Source organism: Labrus mixtus, chromosome 5 (genome assembly GCF_963584025.1).
Source record: "Labrus mixtus chromosome 5, fLabMix1.1, whole genome shotgun sequence".
Taxonomy (NCBI): domain Eukaryota; kingdom Metazoa; phylum Chordata; class Actinopteri; order Labriformes; family Labridae; genus Labrus; species Labrus mixtus.
Genome location: NC_083616.1, coordinates 1,571,792 through 1,584,364, shown reverse-complemented (window position 1 = coordinate 1,584,364; position 12,573 = coordinate 1,571,792). Strand labels below are relative to the sequence as shown.

The 12,573-nt window shown below is 47.5% G+C and overlaps 1 protein-coding gene across 1 annotated transcript; it reads right to left on the bottom strand.

Annotated features, from left to right (window-relative positions):
* Window positions 1-7,350: 7,350 nt before the first annotated feature.
* znf703 (zinc finger protein 703) lies at window positions 7,351-10,860 on the bottom strand. Its single transcript, XM_061037255.1, has 2 exons — window positions 10,217-10,860; window positions 7,351-9,673 (listed from the first exon to the last, which is right to left on the bottom strand). The coding sequence occupies exons 1-2, from the start codon at window positions 10,481-10,483 to the stop codon at window positions 8,168-8,170; spliced, it is 1,773 nt and encodes a 590-aa protein (XP_060893238.1). The 5' UTR covers window positions 10,484-10,860; the 3' UTR covers window positions 7,351-8,167.
* Window positions 10,861-12,573: the final 1,713 nt, after the last annotated feature.

Here is a 12,573-nt window from a genome sequence, read left to right as displayed (position 1 = left end):
CACTTTTCTTTGAATCTGCATTGTTGAGGTTTTACAGAATCTTGGAAAAAAAAGAGACTTTTTTTTTATAAAAACGCTGTGGAAAAGCTGATCGAGGCTATATTTTACTTTTTCTAAAGGACTCCACGTCACTCTGACTTTTAAATCCCTGTTTTGGGACTTAGTCTCTGAGACCGAGATCTTTTAAAACCTTAAGTGTCTACACTCTCGGTTTTAGACTTTTGAATTTGAATATATTATTTGAATTTTATATTTTTACTTTTACTGTTTTGTATTTGAATTGTATTTGTATTTAATTTGAAAATCATTCACACCACAACGACCTGAGTCTCTCTTAAGGACGCCGCGTGAACCTCGGGAGGTAAGCATGAGCAGTCACACCACGGCACACTTCTACTGACTTTTACTACACACCTTATACACACCTAGCATCGGAGTTAGAAGAGTTGCAGTTAATCCCTCTCTGGGGGTGCGAGCCTCCGGGGGCTAATCTAGGGTCCTGAATCAAGGATTATACTTGAATCTAATTATTCTAGAAATGAATGTTAGGCAGATAATCCTAGGGCTATGTGGTTATATAGTCCTCTCTCCTCCAAAGGGTGTTAGCGGAGTAATTTTACATAGCTCCAGGTACTAGGAAAGAGTAGACTAGTGGCTGGTAGGGAGCGGGCTCTCACATAGTTCTAGGAAAGAGTAGACTAGTTCACTAAAGGGTGGTGAGCTTCCGTTAGCTATAAGTTATTCACCTCTTTATGCATGTTCAGGACATGTTACAAGGCCTGTGATTGGTTCATCAGATTGGTACCTCATGGCAGACATTGGTCAAAGTTTTTACAGACTTACAACTGATACAGATGACGGATTTTCTTTGTTCCTTTTTCAGAGAACATGAGTTATTAATTTCTGTCAGGACCTAAAGACAATTTCAACCAAAATTACCAACCCTGACATTAAGAGCAACTCATAAACAGAAACATGTCCAGGTTTGTGACTGCTTTACTTCTGTCTATCTGTTCTCAGGAGGTAAAGTCTGCCCTAATGGGGCTGTAATAATGCTGTCAGAAAAGCGAAGCGGCTAATATTTAAGTGTGCATTAACTGTGTATCCTGGCCAGCAGAGCACTGAACACGATGAGTGCAATCATCATAATTGCAACCTCTGAGTCCTGATGCCTGTCCAAGTGAGTCATAAAAACAGACCAGGGCTTGTGATGCTCCGAGTGTGTACATTATGACCACAGGCCGTCCCAGAGTGGAAGATGAAACCGAGATGTCAATCTGAGCGTGAATCACGACCATCACAGCTGCCCTCCTACCTCCGCCAAGGCACGTTCATCGGCCAACGCTCGTGACATCTTCCCCGGCGATCTCCCAGCGCCGCAGCAAAATGGAATCCAGCTGGATGCACAGTCCAAGCAGCTATTAGCAGTGCCTGTTCTGTAACTCATTTCACCACTGCTGGTTAGGGAGGGTTACGTCCATTAGCAGGGCTCGCTCACACCACGGGAACTTTGGAGAGACCACAGCAGCTCCATGTCGAGGCCCACTGAGGTTTGCCAAGGTCAATCAAATGCTCCGTTTTCCTTTGCAACCAAAAACAAAAACAAATGGCAGATTTATGAAATTATTCAGATTTCAGTTGCACGATGATGTTCTGTAATAACTTTAATTAAGTTTAGTCTCCCCTACAAAGCCCTTACAGTGAAGGTCACCGGGCCCGCTTAGCTCGGTAACAGTACCAAAAAAATTATTTTGTGACTGGGTCCCAGAAAGCGTTCCCCTTTATCCCCCCTTATGGGCAGCCTTGCACAGGTCTACACATTTAAAAACATGTAACACATGTAACCATAACAGTAATCAAAGCAGCCAGTCAGCGAGGAAGGTGTGAAGAGCTTCGATAGGCGAGTGACCAAAGCCGTTTTTAAAGCGTGCCCTCTTCCAGGTCTGGGTTCCGGATCTCTGATCTGATGGCATCAAAGAAAGGAGTGGGTTGAGTGGGTGAGAGGGGTCTTGGGTTATGGTGAGCCCTCAGGTGTGTGTGTGTGTGTGTGTGTGTGTGTGTGTGTGTGTGTGTGTGTGTGTGTTAGGGAAGTTATGTCGTAATCGGTATAGCCACTCCAGGACCTGCACAAAGTTAGGATGCCAGAAATGAAAGAAGAAGAAGAAAAGGAGGCAGCTGGCTCTGACAACAAATGCTACAAAGGCTGATGGGAGCCAGGCAGAGGGAGCTAATGTTAGCCAGGAGGCTAGTGCTAACAGTAGGCTACTGATCGTAAACGTTAATTGGAATCGTATCCTGGGACTTTTTGACTCACTTTATTTGTGAGTAAATTTATCACTTTACTTTATTTTATTTGAACCAACTGTGCAAGGCTGTGACAACGAATATGAAGTAGCTCAAGTCTAAAGGAGAGTCTGACAATAAGCATATTCAAGTGTATCATTATCAGCTGGCCTTTCAGATGTGTTGTAGTGGTTGTTTGGGTTGTATGAAAACTGCACACTACAGCTTTGATTCCATCCCTCCACAGACATTCACAAGTATGAGGTCAAGTTTACTTTGCTGATGCATAGCTAGCTTAGCTTATCATGCTAACAGCTGCTGCGTAACGACAGGTAGGTAGCTAGCTATACTGAAAACGAACTCAGCGTTTCCAAAACAGCTTCAGGAGAGTTACAGCTTCCTTCCAAAAGTTCCAGCCAATGAATGTGCTGTGTTTTGCACACACCGCAAGTGTCTGTTTTCAGTAAGGCTATTAAATATAGATATTAAAATGAGCGAACATAAACGGTGGGTTCCGGGCTGGAGGTTGCTCTGTTACGATCTACTTCAGTGAAGTTTAAAATTACGTTGCCAACCAATTTTAAAGGAGCTGCTCAGGAGGAAACCTTTACCGACCACCTCGTGTGATCAGTGCAGGAGAATCTGTGGATCAATAAATTTGGGTTTGTGGTCAAATTAAAGTGTCCCGATTTGGAGGTTTAAAAATATGGTCAGAAAATGCTGGAACAAGTTTTCAAAGTACATAAAAACTGTTCTTTAAGTTCTCATTATCTTTTAATTACTGTGATCAAGGGGAATTACTTGACTTGAAATTGCGGTATGACGTTCCTCCAACTAGTAGAAAAACCTGGACGTCCTCAAAGCGGCTGTTCTAGTTTACACCGTGAGCGTTACAGCACGGCTGACTGCGGCTGTGAATGAGAGGGGGGAGCTGAAGCAGGCATGAAAAACAGTCAGTCACTCAGGGTTTGTGCAGAGAAAGAAAGCAGAAAGTGTGTGACAGCCCCCGATGAGCGATGTGTTCACGCCATCGTGGGCTGCTCCAACACTGCGGTCACTGTTGGATGCCCGAAGGCTCTGCATTGTGTCCTGATGTTAAACACAGGGGTGGTAGTCATGGAGCCGAGGTTAATGTTTTTGTTCTGGAGACACAGAGAGTGAGTGAGTGGGAGAGAGAGAGAGAGAGAGAGAGAGAAAGAGAGAGAGTGAGTGGGAGAGAGAGTCTGAGTAGCCTCCCCTCTCTCTCTCTCTTGCTCTCTTTCTCTCTCTCCCTCTCTCTCTCTCTCTCTCTCCCTCTCTCTCTCTCTCCCTCTCTCTTTCCCTCTCTCTCTGTCTCTCTCTCTCTCCCCCTCTCTCTCTCTCTCTCTCTCTCTCTCTCTCTCTGTCCTAGCTGTCAGCGGGGACGGTGAGCCGGGGTAGAGCTGGCGTCTAATTGAAGAGCAGCTCCACATCCTGTCGTCATTAATCACCCGGCCTGTCAGCTGCCTGCTCAGGACCTCACAGTGACACTCTGCACCGTCTCAGCGCTGACGCACACGGGGGGAAATATTAGTCCCTCCATCATCGCCACTATTCCTACTGATATAAACGACTGCTTATTTTACTTTAGAACGCCAGCGCTGTCACCGGACACTAATGGTGACTCTTAACCCTCACGTTCCCACAAGCCAAAATGAGATTCAGAATCACGACTGGAGGGGATGGAAGGGGATCCATTTGGAAGTATTTTGGCAGAGCCAAAGTTTAAAGTTTAAAGAAATGCAGCTCGACGCGAGGGGGGGTGGATCGGGCTGCTGCTGCACAATGCATGCTGGTACATGTATGCACAGCTCGCTCCACATTCACATGCTGGGGCTCTCTCAGTGTAGCATGTACAGAATGATTACATAGGATAATATTCAAATGAATTGGATTGGGGAAGAAAGATGGGGAACATCCCCTTCAAAGACAAAACACAGCCTAATGGGGAAATGTTTAACTGGTGGAAACATTTTTTGTTGTTGTTTTTAACGCTGTAAATATGGCCGGATATATAAAATGTTAAATACAGAGCTTTTAAAATTGTGACCAAATGGATTTTCTTTTTATTACACATAGAGGCCGAGCAAATGTAATGCTAAGCTAGGCTAAAGTGCTAAAATATGGATTTCAACACCAATAGGCTGATTGGCACTACGATGGGAAGTGTGGTCTTTTGCACTGCCCTGCACCTATAGGTGATTTATAACTAACTTTATAACTATAAGTTACCGACTCTACCACTGACGGGGTTAAGTGTCTTGCCCAAGGTCACATCGGACATGAGGCTGCAGGAGCTGGGGATCAAACCCCCCGACCTTCAAGTTGAGAGACGACCGACTCTACCGCTGAACCACAGCTGCCCCAATCACATGCAGTGACAAAGTGTAAGAAGGTCAAACAGAATCACAAAGTTACTCACCTAGTTTTTATGTTGATAAGAAATGAAAGACAGAAAAGTCGTTCCTGTTGTTACTAACATGACACTCTAAAGTTGTTTATAAATAATTTTGAGATGCTCATTTTTGTACTTTGAAAAATCAAATAAGACACGCACAGAGAGAGAGGATGGAGGATGGATGAAAAATATGAAACAATAATCTTTAAGCTGATGAAGATAAATAAATAAAACATGTTGAATAAAGATCAAACTGATAGCCTGGCGGTTATGTTGTGCGCTCCATGTACAGAGTACAGTGTAGTCTTCGTCCCAGCAGCCATGGTGGGTTTGAGTCCAGCCTCAGCTCTTTGCCCCATGTCACCCCCTACTCTCTCCTCCCTCTACTTCCTGTCAGCTGCTGTGTCTGATGAAGGCAAAAAGGCCCGTTTCTTACAGAAGTGACTTAAAGTTGAAAAATGGTCATTTAATGAACAGGGAGTGTTTATGTGGCGCCGCTGGCCTGGTGGTTGGTTTGGGCGCCCCCATGTACGGAAGCTGTGGTCCTGGAAGAGGGCAGCCTGGGTTTGAGTCCGGCCTGTATGTCTCTCCATGATTTAAGACTCTGCCCACTCTACTGTCTCTCTCAAATAAATGCATGATAATAAAAGGAGCTACAAAAAAAATATTTAGGGGATGCTGTTAGCTTGGTGGTTGTTGCGTGTGCACCACATGTACGGAGGCTGTGGTCCTCCGGGCGGGCGGCCTGAATTCATGACGTTCCCAATTCTCTCTCTCTCTCTCTCCCTGATTTCACTGTCCTATCTCTAAAATAAAGATCCCACAAAATGTTTTTAAATAATTATTTATGTGGCGCCGCTGGCCTGGTCGTTGGTTTGCGCGCCCGCTGGAAGTGGGTTGCCCAGGTTCGGGTCTTTCTCCCTGATTTCTAACTCTGTCCGCTGTCCTGTCTCTCTCAGATAAATGCATGATAATAATTTTAAAAAAGCTATAAAATAAATCTTTTAAAATGGGGAGTTTCAAACAGCTGATCAGAAATATTTGATATGATTATGTTCAAAACTGCGACAACAAATAAAAACAGAACTCACAGACTGAGAGTTCAGACCTCGTGTGTAGACAAAGGACACATAGTTACACACACACACACACACACACACACACGGGCGACACAAATGGAGTGTGTGGGTGTTGACTTAGCTGCGAGAGTGTGTGGGGGGAAGGAGATAGATGGAGGAGATTGATGAGTGCCGGGAAGGGGGAGAAACAGTGAGGCATTTGATGAACGAGTGTAAACTGGCAACAGTGGAATTAATTCCACCCCCCCCCCGACAAGATTGAAAGTTCTCCCCTCAGCGTGACCTCCTCCAAGGGTGAATCATCCTCGCTTTCAAGCCAACGTAACCACTTCTTTATCTGCAGCATCCCCAGCTCCACATCTATACACATCAAAACATGAGCTCCTCTTACTCAGACTTTCACCTGCACTTCACCAACTCGCCTTTAGGGGGCAACACAATCCAGGGAATCTCTGGAACAAGTCACAAAGGAAACATGTTGCACCTTAAATATAAATTAGAAATGCTAAACGCTTGTACCCTATTTTCTCCTTTAAAAGGAGGCGATGCAAGAGTACGTTTGTTTTGCTCCAGTGTCTAAAGAAGAAAAATAAGTGGAGCGTCCCAGAGAGCGTCCCAGAGCAGTGATCAAGGCGCTGTGACCTTGCTGGTGTGGCAGGGGCTGGAAGTGGTTTGGGGAGGGTCATCCATTTTGTTAATGGTCCTGTCAAGTGACACCTGTGCTCGCCTTTCCCCCTGTCTGGAGTGCTAATGAACCGCGAGAGCAGAGGAGTCTGGGAGTCGGGGTCAATAGCCGCCTCAGAGACTACAGCCTCTTTGCTTTGTGCCACCTACGCCCTGTCAGCGAAACAGAGTGGAGAGACATTAGCAGAGCCCGGACACTCTAATGGCAGCCGCGTGGCTTGAAGATAAACCGACTCCTTCTCTTTGAATTAGTATCTAACGGCGCTGAGTCCAGAACGCTGACTTCAGTTTAAACCGCAGCGAGAGAAAATAGCTCTGCACATCAGGACCTCCATGTTTGTGGTTCCTGTAAGAGAGCCGGCGTTCCTCAGGGAGGGGTGTCAGGACTTTGATGAATATTTCTCTATTAACCGCCTCCCATTGTCAGCTCTCTGGCCTTTTGTGTTTGCGGGGCCAATCCGTCATGGCTGTGAAGAGATCCTGGGTGGACACCTCCCTCAGGTCATTATTGAAGTCCCAGTGACCCAGTGGCCACTCTACACCGCCCGTCCACTCTGCTGAGGAGGCGGTTTTTCAGGCCTCACAAACACGAATCAGCAATTAAAAAGCTGCACTCGCAACAACAAAAGCGATGTGAGTGATGGGGAGATGGAGGTCCTCAGAGACCGGCTAACGGGGCTAATGTGACCCGGCGTGCCCTCTCTGGGACCTGCCCTGTCAACTGATATGAGCCATGAAATATTACACACAGCCACATTCAGCGTGGCTCTAACGGCCCTAATGATGGATGATCCAGTGTGATGGAGCTTCATTCAATCAATCCTCCCGAGCGTGTGACAAAAAGCTACCAAAACATGTTATAAAAAAGAAAGGATAGACAAGTTAAAATGCAATCAAGTGTCATTTATTTAACAAAATAAGACTTTTTTCTTATTGGTTGGATAGCACAGCCATCAGTAATTATTTCATTTATGTCATTTTTTTTTCTTCTTCTTATCTTTGCACCATTTGCAGGGGCTTGAACCCCCCCCAAAAAAAGCAAGCTTGGAAAAATATTACATCTTTGCATATTTACAAATAAAAATAATTGCATCGTTCAAAATCATTCAGGGACATGCAACTCTCCAGAGTCTGAACAAGACGAAGAAAAAAAAATAATTCGAAAATGTCCCCAGAATAAAAGTCTCACAGTCCGTCTTCTTCTTGGTGCAAGGTTTTTATTTTTAGAGTGTTTGATAGGCATACTGTTTCATATACTTTAAATCATTCTTTTCACTTTGAATAACTCTCAACAGTTTATTTGGACAGCAAGATCCCCCCCTCCCCCCCCCCCAGAGTCGAATACCAAGCGCTTGAGTGAAAAATAAATACAGACTTTCAGTTCTGGGAGACAGAGATAAAAGAAAAAACAAAAAAAAACAAAAGTCAAGTCGTAATAATCCCACACTTCCATCATTTTCAAGCTCTCTGTCTCCTCGCCGTCTTTAAAGTCTGTTGGTTTCTGTGCTGAAAGATTATCCATCACAGGGTCTCTGCTGCTGCGGCGCCAGTCACAATCCTGAGGCTAACAGGTGGTACTCCTGGCAGGCGGGGGCCAAGCAGGCATGATGCCCGGTAAACCAGTGATGACCCCAATATAAAGAATCCATCTTCAGGACAGCTTCTGGAGAGTCCGAGTCTGTGGTGTCAACACTTATTTCTAATATCACTGGTATCCGAGCGCGGAGGCCGAGCCCAGTCTCTGGCTGTAGAGGGCATAGGGGGAGTAGTAGGCGGAGGAGGAGGGAAGGGAGGGCATGGGTAGTCCGTGGGCTCCGGGCAGGTGGGACTTGCTGTACGGGTGGTAGCGAGCCAGGCTGAGGCTGGGAGAGCCTCGGAGGGAGAAGGAGCTTGGCAGGGCGCCCGGGCTGCCGGGCGGGGCCAGGTGGAGGTGACAGGACGCCGAGGATGAAACTGATGAAGGGTAGGCCGACAACAGCTTGCTGTCCACCATCCCGGACAGCGAGGTGTGGGTGCGCAGGTGGGCCAGCAGCTCCTCCGATGTGGCAAAACGTTTGTCGCAGGGACCGCCGACCGACACCCAGTTACAGGCGTGAGGCTGCGGCTCGTTGGGGAGCATGAACCCGTAGGTGTAGAGCGGGTGTGACAGGGAAGGGGTGCTGCTGGAGGACAAGGCGCTGGAGTGCAGGGAGTGGAGGTGGTGGGAGGGGTAGACCAGGGGGAAACCGGACTTGAGGGAGTTGGGATCATGGACGCAGGTGGAGCAGTTACTCCCTCCTAAGTGGGGCGCGTTGTGGTAAGTCAGACAGTACGGGTCCCGACACAAACCCTGCATCAGGGACGGGGGGGAAGCTCCCGCGAGGGGGCTGGAGCTGGGGTGCTTCCCTGGAAGTCCTAACCCCAGACCGGACTTGCCGTGATCCAAGCTGTGAACAAACTGGGAGGGGTAGCCGGCGTAGGCCCCCACGATGGAACCGTGGTAGCCCATAGTGGCGGGAGGCAAGGGGAAGACGGAATGTCCCGGTTTGAAAGGGGAGACGGGGGCGATGTGCCCGGAGCTCAGGCTCGACTGCGAGGACGCCTGCGGGTCGGCTTTGCTGTCGGGCCGGGGGCTGCTCGCTGAGCTGGCGTTGCTGGAGTTGGAGCTGGCCCGGATGTGGCTCGAGTTGGCTAACTGAGCACCGTCCATACCCGATTTAGCCGCGTCTGAGTCTTTTTTACCGCTACTGTCCGAGCCGGTCTGCTCTGAGTTCCCGGATTTGTTGTTGTCCGTGTGCGGGGTCTGGGCGTGTGGCGGGGGCTGCGTGGAGGGGGAATGGCTTTGTCTGTGCGGCTGACTCTGAGCGTGCAGGGGAGGAGAGCTGGAGCTGGGCGACCGGGAATGGGGAGGAAAGGACGGACATGAAGCAGCGCCGCTACTGCTGGAGCTTCCATTTGGCAACCTGAACGCCGTTTTATCCAAAGGCCCCTTTGTTGAAGAAACGTCCTTACGACCTCCGTCGCCCGGAGACTTGGAGTAAGGCTTGAAGCTGGACTTGTCCTCCTGGGAATGGTGCTGCTCTCCGGACTTGGAAGACCGGCTGGACGACTCCTTGTCTGCCAGACCGCCAGAGGAGAGAGAGGCCAGCTTGGAGGAGGAGGACGGGTCGGGTTTGCCAATTTGAGAGCATGTCTGAGCCAGCAGGGCCAAAGGACTCTTCTTGGCATCCAGCTGGGAGAGAAAAAAAAAACAGCAGAAAGGTGAGCAAAGTGCATTTATGTAGATTTAATTTCAACATCCACAGACATATCCACTATGATTAAAGTATTCAAAAAATAAATAATAAGTAACCACCACTTATTTTACTGCCAAACAAAACTCTAAGTATAGTTTTAATAACTTATTTTGTCCCCATCAGTCACGAGTGACGTTTCTTTATCCGACACAAACAAAGAAAGTAAAGATGTGAAGTGAACGAAAGAAAGAACATTCGGAAAGACCTTTTTAGGACATTTTAGAATAAATAAATATGTTTAATCTTGTTAATATAAAATAGTTCAAATAATTACTTTCCGCATTTCCGGACTCGGATGTTTTGCGAACTGGCCATTACGTCGTTGTGCGTAAAATGGCGCAAATGCCGTTTTTCCCCTGAATAACTCGCAGCCACTTCAACAGCATGCTTATTGTCTGATTCATATTTGGTAGATAAACATCTTCAGAAGATACCAAACAAATGTTGGACAACATAACAGATATCTGTGAATGACTTACTTCGATGCTGACTGGCGCGGACGTGAGGGGTTGGAGATACTCCGGGTGCAGCAAGTGGCCGCTGTGCGCCGTCAACATCTTTAAGATCCGGATGGGAAGCCTTTTCGCCTGGCGTGAGGGATCCGCGGGAGAGGGACAAGATGTGGCTGTGGAAACGGAAGGTCTCTCCGCTCCGACGCGGTGCAGATCACCGCTTTGGCTGTCGGCTCTGCGCTCTTGGGACTGGCTGCGTAAAAGCGGTTCAGTTCCAATAGGGGGATCTCTCATCTGGATCGGGGCTCGATGTTGGACGGCGGCATGTAACGAGCAGACGCTGGGTTGAAAATCATTCACCAGCACGGGTCATGATGATCGCTTCAGTAGTGTGGTAATCCAAAGATCATGTGCGCAATGCGCTCCAAGCGACCAATAAGACTGTTTTTAAAGACGGACAAAATGTCATCCTGTGTCGAGCTCTTCAGGATCAGCCGCTAAATATTCCTTAATATTCCTTTAAAAAGAGGAAAAGAGGGAAAAATTAACAACGCAGAAGTCACTTCTCTTCAAAACACGGAGCAAGTGGACGCTATTTCCCCGCAGAGGTTTTGTGCGTGACAGTCCTCCGCCGCGTGTCTCTCTCTCTCTCTCTGCTGCAGCAACCTCACAGTGCCTTACTTCTCCCACATACTAACAACGTGAGGGAGGGACTTCAAAGCAACGAGCCGCTGTCCAATCACAAGTAACCGCATTCAGAGGGCAGGGGCGGTACGATGTGAAGGTGGGCGTGGTTTAGCCTGCAGGCCTCACCCACATACCCAGGCTGTGATGTACGGGTTGGCAATGTGTGTCACTCACTGACCTTCAGGGAAAAAACTAACTGAACATAAAAAAAAGTAAAAAACTGTGACACAGATTCCATGAAACACGATGACAAACAAACACTTTATAGACATTAAACATGTCCTCCCATTTCTGCTCATTTGTTGGCGTCACATTTTTACTGGTTTTGTTGATGACTACATTGAATTAAAGCAAAATCACTCAATTCAATTTTGCAGATAAAAGCAAATTGACATAATGGAATTTCATGTATTTCACCGTGATGGTGAACGCCGTCTTGTTTGAACGTTTGCAGACACACACTCCAGAAACACAGCGACATAAAAATACAACTTTCAGTGTAGTAGTAGAACAGAGAAGCACAAAGGAGGCGCCCAGTAACTTAATTAGAGTTTTCCATGAAGAACAATAAGCGCTGCTTCAGTTTTTGGGGAATTCCACCCTGGTTTGAACGCCTCCTTGTCACACAACATATTTAAGCTAGGCTACATTCAGTCTGTCTCAGATCACTGATTACTTAAAGGAAAGCAGAAGGAGCCTCTCTCCTGAGCCCTGATAGGTAAACTTTGGTTGACATTTCACTACACCCGTTGGCCTTATCAAGCTGCAGCGTCATCAGCCTGCTCCTTGATTATAATGCTCGCTGCAGCTGAAGAGGAAAAAGGAGGATGAAGTCACTTGGGGATCACTCAACAGCTTCACTGTTTGACCTGTCATCATTAGGCTCAGCCGTCAGTCATCGCCCACACACACTGCCACTCACGCTTCAATGACCTGCAGAGATCCAAGAAATATGTGGCAACAAAACCCTCGCGTCGCTAAGCTAAGTGCGCTAAAAAAGAAATCCCCTTTTGAATGTTTGTTTTAAAAAGTGTCTGTCACCACCTCGGGGGGGGGGGGGGGCGAGACATAAACAGGTGACGCGTAACAATTGCGTTCTCACTCAGAGATTTTAAAGGTAACGCCGAGGGGGCTTAAGAGGGGGATTTTTAAAAAACCTTTCTTTTACGGCGCAGACTGCCAGTTAAGTTGTGAGAGATTTCCGATTGTCCCTGTTGTTTATCACACAGTCATCGTCCTTGTTAAAAAGGGTGAGTGGGGTTACTCGCTGCTCTGTGGGTGGAGTTGCATAAGGGAAGGAGGGCGTGTTTGAAAGGAGACCAAAGAGGAGGGTATACGGGGTGGGGGGTGGGGGGGGGGGAGCCAGACAAAAGGCTAGCGAGAGAAAGAAACAAGGGGAGGGCTCAAACAACAGGGAGCAAGCTCCTTTCATATGTCCCCCTTGATGTCGGCTGGTAACAGCTGTTTTGGCGTGTCGATGACTGATGGCTGTTTCCTGTTGTGGATATTTTTTGAAGGGGGGACAGCTTTCCCCGTTAAAAGAGGCTTCTCAGCATGTCCAGGTCCTGCCGGCCCTCTGGTCATTTCCATGCCCCCTTTTTCCACGGGCGGTATGAAAGCTGGAACAGCGGCTGAACAAAAACCCCAGGACGGAGCTGAGGAGGAGCAGACCCCACATGCCCCTGTGATCCTCTGAT

Coding starts and splice junctions, on each gene's coding strand:
- znf703 (XM_061037255.1), bottom strand. CDS start 10,483: ATGAGAGATCCCCCTATTGGAACTGAACCGCTTTTACGCAGCCAGTCC. Junction 9,674..10,216: donor CCGCGCCAGTCAGCATCGAA/GTAAGTCATTCA, acceptor TTTCTCTCCCAG/CTGGATGCCAAGAAGAGTCC.